This window comes from Helobdella robusta (assembly GCF_000326865.2).
Source record: "Helobdella robusta unplaced genomic scaffold HELROscaffold_126, whole genome shotgun sequence".
NCBI lineage: Eukaryota > Metazoa > Annelida > Clitellata > Rhynchobdellida > Glossiphoniidae > Helobdella > Helobdella robusta.
Genome location: NW_008703693.1, coordinates 96,385 through 118,019, shown reverse-complemented (window position 1 = coordinate 118,019; position 21,635 = coordinate 96,385). Strand labels below are relative to the sequence as shown.

Below are 21,635 nucleotides of genomic sequence, written 5' to 3'. Positions count from 1 at the left end.
TTTTACAAATGATATTTAAAAAGCAGAACTCAAAAATACAAGATCATATGTGTAATAAAACACACTGGTGAAGTAATCACACTGCAAGTGTAATAAAATAACATGAAAATTAATTAAAAATTAAATGTTACTAATATTTTCCCACAACAACGTCAGAAACATCAAACTTTCCATATTTGGCACCTAACTCAACACAGCTCTGCATCAAATTGAGAAGCCCTTTATTTTCAACAGATTTGAATGAGTGGTAACCATCAACACAGAAAAAGATCTGCCTATGCTTCAACATCGTTAATTCTTGAGGAGACAGTTGAATTTTTCGTTTCAAGCATTGCTGGATTTTCAACTGTGACTTTGGCAAGACTAAAGCACAATGTTTAATATGTTCTTGCTGATTTTTAGTGCCAAAGTTTTTACCTGATGAATCTTTAAAAAACTGATATACCTTATTGCATTTAATACAAGCACAATAGTAATTCACAGGAATTTCGCTATCATCATTTTCCTTTTTTTGAAAAACCATGTGAAATTTCTGCCAGATTTCTGATTTTAAATTTGTGGGTGCTTTTAATATAAAACTCCCTGTTTTTTCTGGAAAGAATAAATATTTAAATACTTAAGTATGTTCAATCAATCAATTAAATTTATCTAATGAATGTGATTTCTAAACTTCAACAGCACCCAACTAAAATTTGAAAAATAAACCATTTCTAGGTAGAAAAAAGAAAGAAAATGAAACATGAATATCAGGTAAATAAGTAAAATGAGCAATTGAGAAAAAATTCTGATATCTGTAAAGTGTAACTGTAAAGACTGAAGAGATTTGAAATTATGAAAAATAACAATTAAATCTTTAAAAAAGGAATTAAAACATAAAAAATGTAAAAGTGTTAATGTGAAATTTATTAGATTTTTTACTTTCGCAAACTTAGCAAATTTAAATCACACAAACCTCTCAAATGACGCTGAATTTCTTCTGATTCTGCCATACTTGTAAATAAAACTAATTTTCTCGATCGGAAAGAAGTTAACTTTTGCTCAACTCAATAATCACAAAAAGAAAGTGGAAACGATAGACCAAAGATACAATAATATTACAGCGATATAAAATACACCGATTATTAACTAGTTAAAATGTTCGTTTAAGAATAAAAAAAAATACAGAAATAAATTATTTATAATAAAATTTGAAAATTTCAACCCAACCCAACCCACACTTTAAAAAATTTGGACCCAACCCAACCCAACCCATGGGTTAACCCAACCCATGTCCACCCCTGCTTTTGATAAAACTGCATGTTGATAGAAAACGCTTTAGTTAAGTTAAAACGTCTTAATGTTGTATATGATGATTTTTTTTATTAACTCATAATAGTGGTTTGCATTCTGTACATCATTGAAATGATTTTCCATGCTAAATAAATCTTTGTTGACACATTGTGGGAGTATGTTGCTTTCAATTACAAGTTTTTCTTAAAACAATAATCATTTATTTTTAATAATCTTTCTGATTCTTGGCAGATCTGAAAATCATTAAAATTTATTGCTTTTACCAGAAAATAAATAAATGTATCATTTTACTTTTAATACTTCTTTTGAGGGATATGTCAATTGTCCGTTGTCTTTTAGTATGATGAGATGATTTGATGATTCGCTAAATATGTTTCTGCTCGCTGAAATCAAGCATTTTCTGCATATTTGTAGTTTAGATATTGAAATATATATAAAAAAGAACCTTTGAGTTTTGTAAATGTTAACATCATCTAAATTTTTCAAACTTAGTAAGTAGGCTTTCATTTCATAAAGTTTATCTATAGTGGCTGTCAGGTTGCTCTATATAATGTATTGCTTCCATTCTATATCTAGCATCAGTTTGCTTTCTATATATAGAAAAGATCATTGATGTTTTTCACAAAAGCTATTGTTTCACAAACGTCAGAAAAAACATCAAATCCGTTTAAGAGTTCCAGTGATTTAGCCACAGAGCAGTTAAAGATATGAGTTAAGATGCATATTTAACTTTCATCTTATGCTTTTCAAAATTTACATGATTTTTGGTTAATTTATTTTTTAATTTCATTTTGATTTGTTGTTGATAATTAACTAAATTTACGATATGATTCCATTTGATTGGATTATTATTATAAAATATTATATTATAAGAATGAAACATATTCCTTATTAATTTCAGCATGTGGCATGCATCAAATATGATATATATTTTCTGGCCGGTTGTTGGCCGAAACGTTAGTGGCCAACCCATCCATTACCAGTGAAACAACCCTAAAAAATAAATATAATGTATAAAAATTTTAACATAATTTTAAGAAAAACAAATGTTGTTTATCCTAACTCCGGCATTATGTAACTTATCAACGTCTTTCTTTATAAAATCTTTCAACTTGTGAGATGACAATTTTTTGGTATAAAAATAAGCTATTTAATGCCTCCAAGCTTCTTTCAGACCAACAACCTAAAAAATCAACACCTCTGAAGCACCTCTGTCCTCATTCCCATCTCCATAGTTAACATATCCAATAAAGTCATCTTCACAAATAAACAATGCGTTTGATAATTTATGCTTAACATTTAACATCAATAAAATTAAAAAAATTGAAGACAAATGCTTATAGTGAAATGGGAAACAAAAAAATCAAGAAATAAATAAAATACACCAGGAATAAACTAGCATATGCTACCAAAATATGCTATATTTTAAACTCACAAATTTACAAACAAAATATATTTTAAAAACCTACCAATTTTCCTATTATACGTTATTGAGGCTTATGATATCGAATCAAGGATTAAGAGCATTTGCAATATTTCATTTGCAGTACATATTTCTTTATATAGCAATATTAGTTTACAGAATATCATTATTAACAAAATTTTACTTGTTCAATGTTCTCGAATGTGGCAGTGTTAGTCCACTTTGATTGCCTTTGCTGTTGCTTGATCCATTGAGCAAAACGTCTAAATATGATTTAAATTTGAAAGTAAATAGCTGCATTTAAAATTTTTCATCATATATATATATATATATATATATATATATATATATATATATTATATATTATATATATATATACCCAATAAATTAAAATAAAAAAACTCTTTGTATTCTGCATTTCTTATGACAAAAAGCCATTTTACAAAGGCATCCTAATAATAATAATAAACCCATAATATAAAAACAATATAAAAACATTTGAGCATTAATTAATTAACGATAGTTAAAAAATTAAAAAGTCAAAAATTTAAAATAAAAATACAAAAAAGCAAAGCCTCTTTTCTTCTACTAGTCAGGGCCTAGGTCTCCTGGCACAATGTAACATTTTTGAAACTTTTAATTAATTTAAACAAATGAACTTTATAAAATCAAAATGGATCAAATAACAAATGATTCCAAAAATTTTACATAATTCAGTTAAATTATTAAGTTAAAAATCGATTAAAACTGCCGTAGAATGATTTTAGCGGTAAAAAAATGTTTACAAGAATGCCGCCAGTAGCACGTTAACAGGAAAGAAGCTAAATATAAATTGGAAAACTGAAAAACCCATTGACAATTTGGTGCTAAAAAAGTTTGCTTCCAAGTTTCCTGACCTTGAGAAGAAGGTCAACACTATAAAGCCATTCTTATATATAATTCAATGGGTACAGCTCCCTTCTCTGTACCTACATTACTACTCCACTGATAGCAAATGCGGGTTGACGTTCGCATTTGATGAATTTATGAAAAGTTACTATGTAAGTTACGCCTATGTTTGGGATTAACAGGCTAAAGTTGGTGTAATGTTATAACCGCGCGCGGGAATGACCAAAGTGTTTCAAAATTGTAGTTTTGAATTAATGAAATATAAAAATTAAATTGGCATTCTTTCTCTTTGTTGGACCCATTATTAACGCCTATATTATTTTTTATTAATTCGATAGAGTATTATTTTCACTGTTCATTTGTAGGATATTTAAACCACCTAGCTGTTTTTTATGGTTAGAGTCAGAATAGTTAAATATTTCATATAAATAGCGAAATGTAGTGATTAGCTTGTTTGTGAAACGTTAGTCAAAGTGTCTTTTTCAGAAGTTCTGTACATTTTTTACATTGCTTAACAATTTATAATGAAGTTAAAAATAATTTTATATGAGATGTGAATTTTTTCAACTAAACACACAAATTAAAGTTTGTTTTGTCAATCGTTCTACTACTGAGGTTAAAATATTATTTCATTTTGTCATAATGTTTATAACGTTATTTCACAAATTTCAATTAGGTTGTTTAAGTTTCAGAAACAAATTTGCCAAATAATTGCCGCGACGATATCAAAATTTTATCACGTTAGGTTCTAAATATTATTTTCATTGATTTAATTATTTTTAGCGATTCGACATTTAACTGTGGTTATAACTGTGAGGGTTGCACCAAACAGTTAAAAGATCTCCTCTTCCATCTATTCAATGCCAACCTGTCTAGATGAAATATTCAACAATGTGAAATCTTTATCCAACTCATCTAGTTTGGACCACTATAAGTTTTCAAATCTTAAAAAATCTTAAAATATATAAATAATTCAATTTGTCATGTACATTATTTAATTTATCACTCTCGACCGGAACTTTTCCAGATTGTCTTAAGACTGTGGTTCCAATTCATAAATCTAACTCACCTAATAATGTTAACAATTATTGTTGTTTCTCAAAGGAGTTAGAGAAGGTTGTCGAGATAAGACTGGAGTCATTTATGAGTGCCAATAATATTTTAACAAATAACCAATTTGGGTTTCTCAAGAATTTTTCGACTGAGGATGCAGTTATGAAACTTTTTAATGAAATCGTTTTTAAATATGATGCTGGTCATGTTGTCTCTACCGTGGTTTTGAATTTCTCAAAAGCGTTCGATTCCGTTCCACATGATGTACTTTTGCTGAAATTGGAACATTACGGAATCAGAGGGCATGCTTTGAAATGGTTTCGTAGTTACCTTACAAATAGATTTCAGTAAGTATCAATAAATCATTGTAAATCAGATACTCATCTAGTAAGTGGGGTACCACAGGGAAATATTCTGGGCCCAAAAATTATTCATACTTTTTATCAATGATATCATCAATACAACCAAAATCTCTAATTTCAGTAGATGACATAACATTGGTCATCATTTCTAGAGACATAAAGAATTTGAATGTTTCTACAAACATTTGTTTAGATAAATTGCACACTTGGTCTATTTATAATAAAATTAATATGAATATAAAAAAAACTAAGTATATAGTTTTTAATGATTTAAATCGAGATGGTAATGAATTGTTTTAAAATTAGGTAATAGCATATTCGACAAAGTTGAAGAATTTGAATTATCAGAAGTTGTGATAGATAAGAAATTCAATTTTTAAAAAAATATTGAGTTTATTTTGCAAAAAATAAACAGAAATCTGAGGATAATGAACAGATTAAAATATTGTCAGAATTATGAATTAATACTGACTAAAAATACTTCAAAAAGTTTTCAACGCAAAATTTATTCACTCGATAGGGGGCATGGTGCAAGTTAATTTACTCGATAGGTGATTGTTTTGCAATTTAGATGACGTCATAAATTATTACAAATTATTTTTAAAATTTAATTAGTAGTTTTTTCCAAGATCTCCATCATAAAGTCTTCTTCATCAATTAACCTCTGCAACAAGTGCCGATATTTTAAGATATATTCTCCATCTATTACAATCAACTGTTCATCATCCTGTTGGAAAAAACAAGGCAGATGACGATCTTTCAAAAATGTAACTAAAGAATTCAACCAATCTATCAACATCAACCCTAATCTTTTTTTTGACCGGCACTCATCCTGGTGTTTCGACAATGTCTTTAATACAGTAATTTTGAAATAATAAGATAAGCTTTTTTCAAATGGCTTGTAATAATCATTAATAAACTTGAAAACATGTAAAATCTTTTTATGGTCCTGTTTTTCAGGAGTGAATTGAAAAATTAGTTCTGTTTCATTAATGCTGTAAGTTTTTCTCCACGAAAAAAGATCTTTACCCCAGATGAACGAGCGCCCAAATTTATCATAGTGATTACATACGTAAAATTCATTGTCCACTTTCAATGTAGGACATATATCTATTGAGAATTCCAAAACTCCAACATCTACACCTTGCTGGAGTTGTAAAATTTCATTGTTTATTTAACAAATTTTGAAAATAAATTGATATTATAAAAAAGACTCATGTTACCGCCATCAAAGCACAAGCTCAAGCACCGCTAGGCACTTTCAATCTAATCACCAATTCAATCAACAATCCAATCAACAATCTAAGCAACTTCAATCCAACCACCAATCCAATCACCAATACAATCACCAACCAAATCACCGATCCAATCACCAATCCAATCACCAATAGACAGTTTGCTCGTCGTTAACCTAATTTCATTATTTCTTCAAAATGTTATTTCTTCGTTTATTTTCCCTTCTTTTTATTTTTTTAATGACGTCTCATCAGCACCACAAATTTGATTCCAATTTTGTTTTTTATCATTTTATTTAAATAAATTTACTAATACTGAATTTCTCTTTTTTTCACTTATTAACTATTTGTGCAGTTTGTCACACGTTTCAGCATAGGACAGAAATAAATTTCAAAGACTAAAAAAATAACCTGTATTGAGACTTTCATTAGAATGCTTTGGCCACGAAGTTCTGTTTTTATGTTCCAATGCTCTCGATCATATTCACCGCAGCACATATCAATCTTTTCTTTAAAGTACTTCAACAGAAAGGATGGTATTAAGTAACGATTATGATCATCCTTGTCAGTTACTGTTGGTATTGGTATGCTTTTTCCAGATTTTACCATCATAAAACAGAGGTCGGCAATAGGAGATGGTATTTTCTAATTGTATTTAGTAATTTGAAAAACTCATGTTAAAGAATATCAATGAAATAAGAATATTTTTATAGCCTAATAGTATAATATAATATAAATTATGAATTTGTTGTATAATGCAGTAGTTTTGTAACCTCAACAGTTCCAATCACGTTATAAACAAGCATGACATCAAATTCTCTTTCACACTTTTCCGATGGAAAATCTTCGGAAGCTCTTCCGAAAAATTCCGGAGTTACTTCAATATTATTTGTTTTTAATTTTTCAACAATGTCTCCTATAATGCTGCGACATTTTTGTCTAGCTTCATCCAGTCGATCTGGGCAAATGGCGTTCATACTTGCACATTTCTCTATCCCAGTTATGAAGCGCGAACTTACATGCCAGCTTTTAAGTTCTGAAATTTCAATCATTATGTTTATTAATATTCACATGTACAGATAAATACGTGACTGATAAATCATTGTTAAGACTACTTACTCTTCGTGGATTGCACAACAAAATCCTCCTTATCATTCTCCGGTTGAAAATGACAACTGCTATAATTTTTAGGTCCGGTTATTAATTTTTGCAAAAAATCCTTCAATTCGGAACCAAAATAATTTTTCAACCAAAGATCATTATAAGTAAATTTTTGTAATACTTTTTGAAATTTTTTTTCTAAATAATAAAACGCCATTTCAAATAATATTGGGTGTTCGTTTTTCATTTTTTTGAGATCTGGAGGAGAAAGCGGCTCTTTTTTTGAATGGTCTGGAGGAGAAAGCGGCTCTTTTTTTGAATGGTCTGGAGGAGAAAGCGGCTCTTTTTTTGAATGGTCATTGTCATCTATTTCCCAATAAAATTTTAGATTTCTAATTGGGATGAAGTATCCTTTACATCGGAGTGTTAAAGCGAGATAAATTTCTACTGAGAATTCCACATGTGTTTCTTTCTTTGAAAATGAATTGTTTAATTATTTATGAAATTTTGAAAATAAATTGATGTTATAAAAAATGAACCACCATTTTGACAGTCATTTTAAAGGTTGGATCTTTAGATATATTTGTTTTTATACTGGAGTTGTTTCGTTCAAAGATAACAACACAACCTTCAATCTTTTCCATAAAATTTTTTGCAAGGGCTGATGCAGATAGATAACGACCATCACTATTTTTGATTAGAAAAGTTCGATTGTTTGTAGTCAATTCTTCCTATTGATATATTACATGATTATGTTAATTGAATTAAATATTATATCCATGTTAATAATTAAACTATTTTATTTCGGTTCAAAGTAATGAAAACAAAAGTTCAACCTAACTTGATTATTACTTTCAACCAAAAATTTAGATAAATAACTGTTATTATTCTCGGGAGATAAATGTACACAATTATATTCATACGTCTCCAATTCAATCTCCATGGGTTCAATTTCATCATTCGTCTGTAGTGGGATTAAACATTTGGACGGGCTTAGCGTAACAAACAAAATTGCTTCAGTTTGAAATCATTTTTTGTTTATGTATTTATAATATAACAATTTTTATATACAATTATATTTATCAAATTCATAAAAATTATGTATTTATATTTGTAATTATAAATAGTTAATTTATATAAAGTTGATGAATTGTTAAATATTGTTAAAGCTTTTAACTCGGCTGCTCGTCTACTTGCCCGTGCTCTTAAAAACAATGTGACAATAACTTATTCAAAGACATAAACAACACGATATTCAACATTGATAATGGAAATATTAATTAAAGACGAAAAAATATAATAATATCAAATAAAATATAAAAATGCACATATAATTAACTGGGCAAACAAACCATATATAAAAATATATTTATTTTGTTACAATGATTAAATTGAATATATTTCTTCTGGCAAAAATCACAGCAAAATACCAATGTATGTGTTGATGACAACCTTAACTACTATCGTGCAATGAAATGTACGACAACAAGCAAACAAATAAAAAAATTTAAAAAGAGAGAAGTTTGGGAAAATAATCTCCAAGTCACATCTCTAAATCGAATTCGGCATCAGAGCTACTAAACTATGTTAGTTGGTTACATTCAGCCAAGAAATGTGTCACGAAATGTGTCATGTGTCTGGTGACGAAGAATATTTTCTTGACGAAATGCCTAAAGCAGCCACTTTCGCCACAAAGGCTGCTTATTCTTCTCACACGACGTGCAAATGTACTTATTTGTATGCTGAGTATATGATAGCCATTGAGATGTTTGACTCAGCGAGCATTCGAACCACTGAGCCTCCTCGCCGGCCAACATGCGACAACTTACGTCGTCTACCCATTTACCAGCCTCGAAAGGATGGACGGCTTGGTTGGCCGGGGGTCGGCTACCCGGATAAGCCTGTAGAAACTGCAAGATTCGAACCCGGGTTGTGGGAGTGGTAGACGAACAATTTAACCGCTCGGCCACGAGACTATAAGCCAAGGCTGAATTGTTTTTTAAATTCATGAAGAAACTTACACCTCTCAGTCAGAGAATCTGAGGCGACATCTACTGCTCTGGCAATAAGCTTCAGTTAGATATGTATTCGCTTTTTTTTTATAACTTTTCAGCGGTTCATGAATGTTATATGCTTGGACCAGAGGCTGGCGTCTGTCGTTGGACCTCCTCGCCACGCCCATAATTAAAAATATTTGAATTTTTTAAAACTTCACAAATTAAAAAATAGAAAATAAATTTGTAAATAAAAGTTCTTTAACTGGATAATTTTTCTAACCTCAAGCTTTAGGTTTTCGCTCATTACAAGCATGATTTTTAAAAGTTTGTTGCATTGCTTTTCATCTTCTCCATGTCCCATAAATCTTGGCCATACGTAAATATCTTCTCTTTCTAATATTTTAATAATTTCATCAATCATACGATACGTTGTAATTATTTTTTCCCCGTGTTCTTGAAATAGTTTGAAGTGATCATTTGAATGTTTATTCAATGTGTCATTGAAGGTCGGACCTGGAGGCAACGATCAAAACTATCAAATAAATTGTATAAAAAATAAATAATTTTGTTTTGAATATATTTAATTAATGCAAACAATTAATTAAAAGTAAATTAAATTATTGACTAACAATTTTCAGCCATTTCAATGTTTTTCTCAATAGAATTATTATTTATAAGGCCCCGGTATTTTCAATCGTTAAAAGTATGTTAATATATTTTTACAAATTTCAAAAATAAACCATTTTAAATTTAAATTCTTTCTAAGTAAGAACTAAGCTTTGGCTATGCTGAAGGGCATTTATAAGTTCCATTCAAGTGTTGGATTAGTTAGCCCTTAACAGATTAGGTTGAATTATAACGTATAATCTGAATTATAATAATAATTCATATATATACAAGTGGTTTTTTTTCTCGATTTGATAAAAACATGATTCAAAAGAAATAATCATGAATCATACACTTGGTAAAAAAAACCGTAATAAAATTTCAAATACTGTATTTGATTAATTGATTGATTGATTGATTGATTGATTGATTGATTGATTGGTTGGTTAATTAATTGATTGATTGATTGATGATATATAATTATTTATCGTGCTACAACCGGGTTCGATTCCGGTAGAAACCGGAACCTTTTTTGCTTATTTTTTATATGAATTTGATTATTCATCATTATAAGACATGCATGCTTCATAGTGAAAGCACTTGAAGTTAACGTGTGTTTGTGTGTATATATACATAAATATATAAATATATATATATATATATATAAGTATTATGTGTGTGTGTTTGTTTGTGTGTGTTTGAGGTAGTAGTTGATGAAGTGGCGAAAGTTGTAGTTGCAGTAGCAAAAGTTTACACGGTTTTCATGTACAAATCCTTGTAAAACGTTGTTATCAAAGAACCCTTAAAATAAAGTAAAGTGAATTTTTCCGTTCCTACACCCTGTTGTTCTGAGTGGTCACCTCTATCACCCCACCCCCGGTACGCCACTGTTATCATCATCATCCTCATCATCATCATATCATTATCATCATTGCCGTTTTAGTTTATGCTATTTTGTTTGTCAGTTGTTTTACCCACATCCGACCTTCCTTATCATTAGCAACTTGCACTGAATTCGCTGCATTGTCTTGAAACTGACGGTTGTTTTAATCACCAGCCAGCTAATTAATGAACACAGGCGTGCAGGCTGAGATAAATGTTTGGTGGGAATATGTACATCAAATTTTTAAAACTTCATTCAACGAAGTACCAACAAATGGTTTGTCTTTTACTGACGGTCATATGCGCTTCACGTATTGTTCGAAAGATGTTTCTTAAAGCCATTTCTTAGTATAAGAAGCAGAGGGAGTTACAAAGTTTTGTAAAATTAAACACGAATCATACAAGTATTAACAATATTTTGAAAGATATTTCGAAAAAATTGAAATAACTAATTTTAATTAATAGGTTGAAATTTATTGTTAAAATATGAAGTGGTCCATAATTTGTTTTATGGTGATCACATCATCATCAGTCAACTCGGTAGCATCAGTAGCTGGTAAGAAATATAGAACGAAAGGAGAGCCAGACAGTCCCAGGTGCTTTTTTTCCGAACCTACCACCGTACTAACCAACATAAGATCTGTTTTGGAATGTTCTATTGAATGTGTTAACAACACCACGTGCAACGCATTCAACTACATATCCAACAATGCCAGACACCCAGCTAAATATTGCCAACTGTTTCATTTCACTTGCGATGTTCATTACAAGATTGTTTTGAACGAATCTTATTGCCTAGCTTACGAAGTCAGTTCATTTTTAATTTAAAAAAAAATTGTTTGTTTTAATTAAACTTATATTATATTCAATAACAAAAAAAACATAGGACGTTGCAGCTAAAGAAGCATTAAGTTAGTCGATGTTTTTTTGTATAATCGCAATCTAATTAGCGTTAATTCTCTCAACCAGCACCACTGAACGGCAGTCCAACTCCGCCAATTTGTTAGTTTTGTTTTTTTTATTATTATTTTGTAATATTAAACTGGGGATTTATAACCGACGTCATATTTTCAAATCTGCAAATAAAATTCACTAGCTTTTTACAATTAATTTATTATAAAAAAAAACAACATTTATAATTTTTAAATAGATTCTATATCTTTTTACAATTTATTAAAACCTAATGAAAATCAGGCTAAAGTTCTAAATTGTTAACAAATAATTTGATTTTTTAGGTTAAATTTACTTTAAATTTCATATAACAAACAATACAAATAAAAATAATAAAAAAAAATCCTTTCACATATTCAACTTTTTTATTCAACCGTTCAACGAAAGAAGCGTTTTCTGCAAATTTACTCACCGCAATTATTAAAAAAGTTTGAAATATATTTTCCAGATCAATTTTTAACTTAGTGGATTTTCTCTCACCAACCTGGTTTGAACGCTGCAAAAATCACTATCCCTTCAATGCCTCTAGCTTATAACACTTATATTAAGGCACATGGAGGAATAACAAATTTATGTAACATCGGAAAAAAAACTGCAAGCGTTAGATAAGAAGCATTTACTTTTAGAGGCCTACAAACCGATCAATTTTCACTGTTTTTTATTTTTGGTAACATTTTTAATATTAGGAAGGAAAAAAACTGGATATAGCTAAACGAAAGCATCAAATTTCATAAAATAATGTTGTTTGATGTGAAAATAAGAAGAGTAGGCAATGAAGAGGTTTTCAAGGGCTGCCATGATTAACTTGAACAATAACTTTGTTTTAAATGAAAACCCCTCACAATAGAACATTGAAATTTGTAATTAATAATTGTACGCAATTGAGTATAGGATAACATTTAAGCGGACTTTTGAATCGATGTTTTTTTTACATTGGAGTTTAGTTTTATTTATAGGAAAAAAATAATGACAATTGATGTGAAGAAATGTATAATGCTTTCTAACCAGATAATTTATGCCAAAAACTTAGTAAAAGATTTTTTATTAACTAACAAAATCGGTTTGCCAGTAACTAATAACTCGCTGACCCTGAGCAAATCCTGCAACTTTCCATTCACCTTCAACGGTGGATTGTTCTACTCTTGTTCCAACTCACTACCTGGCATCAGCAATCCTTGTGCTCTCTACATGTGTCTCACTGGTAGCAGGCAGTTGTTGTCCATCTGTCTTGACCCTCGAGGTGTTGATCTATTATATTGATTATAGACTTTATTAGTCAAATTTGTCAGATTTTTTTTTAGTCTTTATTTTCATACGCAGAACCATTTACAATGTTGCATATATAGATTATGTTCTTCATATCTTCAGCCATTGATTTGAAGCGGCCATCTTTGCCACAAAGGCTGCTTATCCTTTTTGCACAACGTACACATGTATTTATGTGCACGCGCAAGCACCGCTTCATATATGCTGAGTATATGATAGCCATTGAGATGTTTGACTCAGTGAGCATTCGAACCACTGAGCCACCTCGCCGGCCAACATGCGACAACTTACGTCGTCTACCCATTTACCAGCCTCGAAAGGATAGACGGCTAGGCTGGCCGGGGGTCGGCAACCCGGATAAACCTGTAAAAATTACAGGATTCGAATCCGGGTCGTAGGAGTGGTAGACGGACACGCTAACCACTCGACCCAAAGACCCACAATTTTTCTTACGAGTGATTAAACTGAATTTTGTAAAATATTTTTCTCGTTTGAATAATTGGACAAAAATATTTATAATTTCAACGCATGAAAGTATACGTTGCTGCAAACGAAACAATTTTGTTGAAAATTCCAACGTTTGCTAACTCAACTCCTGTTACGTCTGTCAATGGATGGATTGTCATTCAGCAGAGGGTTGATGGCTCCCTGAGTTTCAATCAATCCTGGAATGCGTACAAGGTATTTTTTGAAGTTTTTTAAACATACTCATGACATGAATATGCGGCGTGATGGCTCAATGGTTAGAGGCGCCTGGTTCAGCTGATGCAGTAACAGGGTTCGAATACAAATAGATTCCAGTCTATTATATGCAATGTGTGTGATGCGTGATTTTCATATGCGTTGTGTGTGTTTGTCCTTGATACTTCAAAAGCAAAAGAGAGATTGACCTTGAACCTTTAAAATTAATTATTGTTAGACAGGATTTGGAACTCACTATAAAAACTTCTGGTTGGGCCTGGAGAAGATGCACCAATTAACGACATCGGCTGATTACAGCTTGAGATTCGAAGTTCTAATCAATGGAGTTTGGTACTCTGATGAATACGATCATTTCAAGGTTAGCTACTTTGCAACGTACAAATCACCGAAGTGAATACTAATTGAAATGATAGAATATTATTTTTTTATTTATTGAAACATTTTTGAATCGATTTTTAATTTTTTTTCAACTTTCTCATGTTTAAAAATTAATTTGGTTTACTTGTTGATCCATAAACTTTTGTTGAAAATGATTTTATTTAATAAACATAACATTTGTAAATAATCTAGATAAATTCCGAACCTGAAAAATATTCTCTCAACGTATCTGGATACAGCGGAAGTAAGGATGACATTCTGAACTATCAAACTGCCTACTTCCACAACGGCATGAAGTTCTCCACACCCGACCAGGATAACGACCAATATGTCAACCACAGTTGTGCTTTGAAGTATTCATCAGGCAATTGGTTCAACAAGTGCTATTATCAAAACCTAAATGGTCCGTACGGTTCCGTTGATTTCCGTTATGCATTCCTACCCGCCACTTGTAGCAGGATGATGATTAAGCGTGACGTGTGAGGAGCTTATTTCAACATGCTATCCACATCATATCTTCAACTCTTCCAAATTATTTCATTACTAGTAGTAGTACTTTGTTAATTACTAACTTTTCTAATTAACTTAACTTTTTTAATTTTCAATATTTTTTTATTTTAAAACTTTTTCAATGACATTTTTTGTTGGCTGTTGGACGTTGATGTGCAGTAATAACGTTTATGTTTGTTCACGTTGTCAAGTAACTTGAAGGCGCTCCAGAAAGAGCAAGGAATTGATTATATTTCTAGTAACATAAGCAACGAATGCAGTTACATTTTCAACATTCAGAGCGTTAAATAAACATTTCATGTGCTTTACGTGGTTTTATAATATCTTAGCGTGTTTCGTCGGGTTCATTACAAACATTATTAGATTAAAACGTTTAAATTAGTATATTATTTCATTATTTTTCAGTTTAATTATCTTCCTTATATATCATCTTTTTGGATTAGTGAATATTGATTAAAACGACTGTATCAGTGTATACATATTTTTTATTAACATTTTAAATAATTATGGAATGCCATGTGGCCGGGAATCTCTGCAGACGTAAAAATTTTATAATTAATTAAGTGATTAAGTGCTTACTTAATTACTTAATTATTTAATTCTAGTTTCATTACAATCGGCCAATACAATTCAACCGAAATTTGAGAGCCGTGATCATACTTGGAAGCACCTACAACACTCCTAGCTGAAAGAAAGAAGAAAGAAAAAAGGAAGAAGGAAAGAATGAAAGAAAAAAAGAAAAAAAAGAAGCTATATGATCATAAAACATCAAAGTAGCAAATGAAATTTTAAATCAAATAAATTTTTAGAAATTTGGATCAAACTTGGACAGCACGATTTTAAATTAACTGAATTTTTTTTATAAATTTCGCTGGCAGACCAAAACACAAACAATTGCAGAAATCGAAACGTGAACGAACAAATGCATGCACCAAACATCTTTATGGAGAGATCTTCTAATAAGTATTGAAATACGAGGCTAAAGTACACAAGCGAATCTTAATTAATTTCATACTTAAGATCAACTTCAAATTTTATAATATATAGGGTGATATATGCACTTGAATTGTGATAAACGAACTGTATGTATATATATTTGATTCGGGTATGTGTGCAGATACGAATGTTATGTGGAAAGTCTAGCTGTGAAAGTAGTGGAGAGCCGTACCACAGGTGTGCAGGCGGGCACGTTGTTCGTTGTTGTTTTAGTTGAGCCAGTTGAATGTTAGTGTTGTCACTTTGAAATTAATGTTGTGAATTTGTTTGATCAACGTTATAGCTGTGATTTGCGTTGAATGTATTGCGTTATGTTGGTTGCTTTATTTAGCGTTATATAGTCATAAATGAACGTTAAAAATTTGAGTTATTAACATTTTAGACATTGGCTACTTTCAATATTATATAACTTTGTGTTTGGCTGTTCAGTTTCAAGAGTAAGTGAAATTTGAAAATCAATCAGTCTTGTTGTTTTTTATATACAATTTGAGAGAGAAACCTGACAATTATATATTATTTTATCGATTATTTATGATAATTATTTTATATATTTATCAATATTGTTTATAAAATAAAATATTTCAAATTCTAACACGCTCTAAAAGTTTTGATGAAATTTAATTTTAGTCTGTTTTAGTTAATAATGTTTTAATTGCATTTTAAATTTTATTAGAAATCAGATTTGATAACTAATTTATTAATTGAATTTAATTGATAATTTATTCGTCATTATTAATTATAAAAATTTCAATAAACGGTAGAATGTGGTGACCTCTAAAAATACTAACACTTCGTGTTCTTTCGGTTTTCTGGGGATATTTTTCAAAGTCTATTTTTAGTCATAAATATAGTTTTAATTTGCGTAGTTTATTAAGTGCCTAATTTAGGTAGACCGAAAATAGTAGTTTGGTGTTATCTGGACAATGTCAGAGGCGTAACCATGGAGGGGTTCCTTGGCGGTGAAGCTCCCCAGTCACTAAAATTGACAAACAGAATTTTTTCTCTGAGTGTAGCAACACATTGGTCGAACTTTTTAATCCACCAATGTTGCTTCATAAATGCTTCAATGTTGCCGACCTATACATATACAGGTCTTGCGTCAAATTCTGTTTTGGCAACCATTTCAACTGTTGATGTTTTCCCATCGTTTAAATCTTCTCTCATTATTTCCATCACCGCATTTTTTAAATCCAGGCTTACGTTTTTAGTGCTACCAACTGCAACGTCCACAAGTTTATATATTGATGAAATTTTTCATTTTGTGGAGGTCCTACTTTGCGGTTGCCCTGTTGTTGGGAAATTCCCTATTTGTGGAGAATTTAAACATAATGATATTTCTATTGATGTAGGGAAAAAAGTTAAATTATTGTTAAAGTACGAAAAAAAAAATCTTTTCAACAGTATTTTAGAACACACGCACACACACAAATTGTTCCCGTTGTTGCTAAGTATCTCATCATAAATTAGAACGGAAGTTCTCTCCAATCAAACCTTCTAACTTTCTAGCAATTATAATTTCAACAGTCTTTCGAAATGTCTGGGACAGCTGTAGAGCAAATTATAAAAATAAATTTAGGTCTCGTTCCAAAACAGACCTGTTACATACGGCAGCTTGTACTTTCTGATGTTGGTAGTAGCAAGGTAAAACACGTCTGTGTGGATGATGTTTCCTTCAAAATAGGCATTTTTGTAAGGTGAGGTTTTTGTTATGCTTTCAGTTGGTAGACTGGAATAGAACATGTTTTGTAGAGATTCCATTAATTGATATTGCCTCTGGAGTGGAATTAATTTGAAACTTTCTACCCATTCTACTTTATTAATTCTTTCTCTTTCAGACGCCAGGTATAATGCAAATTCATTCATGTCCTTGTTGCTCAGGCGATGATCGTCGAAGTTATCACTTAGATATTTTATGTACAATTTTTTTCGTTTGCGAATTAACTTTTTTAGAAAAACTTTTATATACTCCAAAGTGACATGATCTTGTGTGAATGTGTCGGCATCTATCAAATCAATTGTCACTTCAGACATTTTGAGCGAGCGAGTATTCAAAAGAATTTTAACTGTATGAACAAGTTTGTTGAACACTCCTTGCTTTTTATAAGGTGTTCCATCTATTAATAAATAAAAGATAGTACCTCCTACATATCAAACAAAGCAATATTTGACTAGTTTTACTGATAAACCTTTGCTCAATTGATGTTCGGTAACTAATTTCTCGTTCTAATTTAATTACCAGTCAACAAGTGGCTCGAAAAGTATTGAATCGATCTGATAATTAACAAAGAACAATCAAACAAATTAGCATTAAACACAATTAAATGCGAGTGCATGCGTGTGTGTGTGCATACGTGTGTTACAGTGTGTATAGTAGTAGCAGTAGTAAAAGAAGTGGGAACAGTGATCCAACAATAAAATTACATATAGGCAACTACAACAACATTTGCATTTTCAAAAACCATAGTTCATTCGTAGTGAATTTGATTAATGGTTGACTAATGCATTACTAGCGACTATAAAATTTTGGAACTGGGAAATTTCTTATTGGCGCTACTTAATCAAAAATATTCAAATTCTTAATTCAAAACTAAGTTCAATTTCTCAACATTGCGACAAACATGCTAACAATAAAAAAACAAATTACAACAATACATTTAATCTGGTCATATAAAAAAGTAAATTTTCAAAAATTGGTAACAAAATCATGTTTGCAAACAATAAAAGAAGCCACTTAAACAAATATTTCAATTATATTTGTTTAAAAAATGAATTGTAAAAAAGGTGGTAAACTTCATTAGATGTCAACTTTTCTGGCTCATTGATTGTATCTTCAAAATTTCAACCATTCATTTCATTTTCTTCAATACACGGCAATGCCAAGTTGCACAATCGCTGTTGATTCATTGTAGCTCTTAAGTAATTTAGTATTAATTTCAACTTACTGAATGATCGCTCACAAGTAAAAATGGACACCCTTATAGTTAGTAAAGTTTGAAGAGCAACTCGTAAATTGGAAAAACGCTTTGGCCTCCGTATTTAATTATAAATTTAAGAAGATTTTCTGATATTAAAATTTTTGTTTCACGTGTGTTTAGTACCATTCTACAATCACATATTTTGAGATATAATTCATTATATTCTTAAAAATTTTAGAACTCCGCTAAATAAAAACATTGTATTTTCAAAATAGCATTTTTTATTTTCTAAAAAAATTTTCAAATTTTTGATCCGCTTCATTTAATTGTGCAACGTATCAAATCAAACAATCATTGTATTAACTATTATTAACGTTCAGTCGTACGGTTTTACTTCGAAAGTTCTTCATAGAGTTCGTATATAAATTCGTACGTTCCTTTGATTGTACTTTAGATTTAGTATTTAACTGGCATTTTTTATTGGTATTGGCCGTAGGATTGTGTCGTTGAGTGTCAGCGCGTGCTCCAAAAAGCCGGCGTCAACAATCTCAACTTAGGCGAGACCCTCAGGTTGGAAAACCTTTAGGTTTGCGATATACTTATCGTTCAGAATTGTGGTTCTGACGACGGCCCCGCAATTTTAAAAAGCTCTTCCAACAGATGAATCAATTAACGATCATTCAATTAGTTATTACAACATTTAATAAGTTGAATTTTGTCGTAGCCACTTTAGTTGAAGCAGCAATGGTTGCGATTGACTTTGCAGTACGAACAGTTGGTGTAGGTTTCAAAGGTTGTAATTAAATTTCTTGCCACAGCGTTCAATGGTTTACACGGAAAAGAAAAAAAGTTTTGTGCTGAATCAATCTGAAACAGCAGACCGTTGTGAATGTGGGTGAACGTTCTTGAAGCAACTGAACGTATTTCGAAGGTATGAGAAAATTCATTTACTCATAACAGTTTTTGAGATTATTTTCTTAACACAAGAAAAACATGCCAATTAAATTCCCCGTCTTATCTTAGACCTTTGATTTTAATTGGTTGTTCTTTGTCTCAACTTTTACTTGCATATTGATAAGAACTTTGAATGTTAAATATCATATTGCATATGGATATCATACATCACTTTGCATGTCAATTATAACTTTACATGTCAATATCTATTTGTATAATAATTCTAACTTAATGCAAAGTGATTGTTATTAAGTTTTTTGTTTGTTTTTTTTTTGTTTTTATGAAGGCAAAATTAAACTTTATCCTTCATAACGTCGTTTCTTCATTATTTAGTTTATAATGACATCATAGCTTTCTTAACACAATTCAATTTAATTGAATGAAAGTTCAATTGGGGAGGTACAAGATTAACGAGTCTTCACATGCGCTGTGTTGGTGTGTGTATGTTATAAAAATAAAATAATGCAAAGTTAATAACAAAGTGGTGAAGCAGCAGATATAGCAAAGAACTTCGTGCAACAAAGAAACGCAAAGTTGGTTTGCGAATGTATATAACGCGAAGGTTAGGTTGTACATGTATCAAAACTTAATTTACGGTGCTCCGATAACAACTCTGTAAATTAACAAATACGAATCGTGGATTTTATAAGTACGAAAGATTTAAAAAATAAATTTCATTCATCGCTTCTACTACTACATTTCCCAAGATAAAAATGTCATCTGATAAAGAGTTTGGAAATAACCATGCTAACAGTGGGCCAGCTAGATGTTTAGAGTTGACTTCCCAAGCACATGGTGAATTCACGGATGTTGCAGTTGGAGGTGCAAAAGAGGCAAGCACCGATTCTGAAGATGCCCAGGTGAAAAAAATGAAAGAAAGGAACCAAAGGATGGAAGAAGAAATTAAGGAATCTGAACTTCTCAACAAAATAATTATCACTCCAACCATTACATCAGCCACATCTGAAGTCGATGGACGATCCATATGGGTCGGCAACGTAGACTATGGGGCTACATTGAAGGGTATGAATAAACATTTTGAACAATGTGGTCTCATCAAGAGTACAAAAATTCTACGAGACAAATATAGCGGCAAACCTAAGGGCTTTGCATACATTGAATTTTTGGACGTTGTGTCTATTAAATTGGCCCTAAAACTGAATGAATCACTGTTTTGCGGAAGACAAATTAAAGTCACCGCGAAGAGAACCAACATACATGGTCTGTCAACTACAGACAGAAAACCGAGAGGGAGAGGTATAAGGTCAAGAGGTGGTCCAATGGCAGGAAGAGGTCGCTATTCAGTTACAGCACAGCACATCCCAAGGTTCGAATCATACGGGGAACAACAGCCACAGTACCCAGCCTACAGAGGCAGAGGAAGCAACAGGTCAAGAGGGGGATCTCGTTACAGACCCTATTGAAGAAACATTTCCTTCTTTGTAGATCTTCTCACCCTTTGTCAATAATGCGCTATGTGAAGGATGATGTCACCATTATAATTTCCTGATTTTTAGAAAGCTATGATGTCATTAATATTTATTTGTACCTAATATTTTATTAATACTTTAATATATTCTTTTCGTCATTATATTCTTTTTGTACTTTATATTTTTTTATTATATTTTTTCTGTCGTTACTAATGTTGTTGCTGTCATCTGATTATTTTCCTTGATACGCATTCTTTACATTGATATTAATTAAACTTTTTGTCAATTTGTCTGCCAATTATATTTTATCATCATCCTCATCATGATTATTATCATTATGATTATCATGTGCAGTCAGTAGCGGATCTATGGGAAATCGGGGAGGGCCATACGACCCCCGTTGTGAGCAATATTTGTATAAAAATCAGTAAAGTTCAAAAAAGTACAATAGAATATAGAAAAAAGTTATAAAGCAACCTTTTGCTAAAAAAAATAAAGTTGTTAATCACTAATTTTTGTTGTAGTGTCACGTGTAAAGCCGTCGGCAAACGAGTTAATTAAAAATTTTTATTTCTAACTACTGAAAATTTTATCATTACAATCATTTGTTGGAGATTATGTTTTTTTCTTTAATAATATTAGCATAAAAAAAGAGAAGTTATTGATTCAACAAAAAAAATTATCTCTAGAGGGAAC

General features: G+C 30.9%; 6 protein-coding genes across 6 annotated transcripts; 4 read left to right on the top strand and 2 right to left on the bottom strand.

Annotated features, from left to right (window-relative positions):
* Positions 1 to 5,623: 5,623 nt before the first annotated feature.
* Positions 5,624 to 8,295, bottom strand: HELRODRAFT_183965 (hypothetical protein; the record flags this gene model as incomplete). Its single annotated transcript, XM_009013974.1, has 5 exons — positions 5,624 to 6,163; positions 6,663 to 6,896; positions 7,025 to 7,287; positions 7,371 to 7,824; positions 8,194 to 8,295. 5 exons carry the CDS (start codon positions 8,293 to 8,295, stop codon positions 5,624 to 5,626), a joined length of 1,593 nt encoding a protein of 530 aa, XP_009012222.1.
* A 669-nt stretch (positions 8,296 to 8,964) lies between these two features.
* HELRODRAFT_183964 (hypothetical protein) lies at positions 8,965 to 9,297 on the top strand (the record flags this gene model as incomplete). The annotated part of the gene is made up of 1 exon (XM_009013973.1): positions 8,965 to 9,297. The coding sequence occupies one exon, from the start codon at positions 8,965 to 8,967 to the stop codon at positions 9,295 to 9,297; it is 333 nt and encodes a 110-aa protein (XP_009012221.1).
* A 3,457-nt stretch (positions 9,298 to 12,754) lies between these two features.
* HELRODRAFT_183963 (hypothetical protein) lies at positions 12,755 to 13,452 on the top strand (the record flags this gene model as incomplete). Its single annotated transcript, XM_009013972.1, has 2 exons — positions 12,755 to 13,028; positions 13,157 to 13,452. 2 exons carry the CDS (start codon positions 12,755 to 12,757, stop codon positions 13,450 to 13,452), a joined length of 570 nt encoding a protein of 189 aa, XP_009012220.1.
* Positions 13,453 to 13,669: 217 nt separating this feature from the next.
* HELRODRAFT_144670 (hypothetical protein) lies at positions 13,670 to 14,551 on the top strand (the record flags this gene model as incomplete). The annotated part of the gene is made up of 3 exons (XM_009013971.1): positions 13,670 to 13,735; positions 13,974 to 14,114; positions 14,327 to 14,551. Coding segments are annotated over 3 exons (432 nt in total), but the record flags the coding sequence as incomplete, so codon positions are not given.
* A 2,166-nt stretch (positions 14,552 to 16,717) lies between these two features.
* Positions 16,718 to 17,671, bottom strand: HELRODRAFT_183961 (hypothetical protein; the record flags this gene model as incomplete). The annotated part of the gene is made up of 2 exons (XM_009013970.1): positions 16,718 to 16,857; positions 17,236 to 17,671. The coding sequence occupies 2 exons, from the start codon at positions 17,669 to 17,671 to the stop codon at positions 16,718 to 16,720; spliced, it is 576 nt and encodes a 191-aa protein (XP_009012218.1).
* A 2,803-nt stretch (positions 17,672 to 20,474) lies between these two features.
* On the top strand, positions 20,475 to 20,783 carry HELRODRAFT_125192 (hypothetical protein; the record flags this gene model as incomplete). Its single annotated transcript, XM_009013969.1, has 1 exon — positions 20,475 to 20,783. A coding segment is annotated over one exon (309 nt), but the record flags the coding sequence as incomplete, so codon positions are not given.
* Between the last annotated feature and the right edge of the window lie 852 nt (positions 20,784 to 21,635).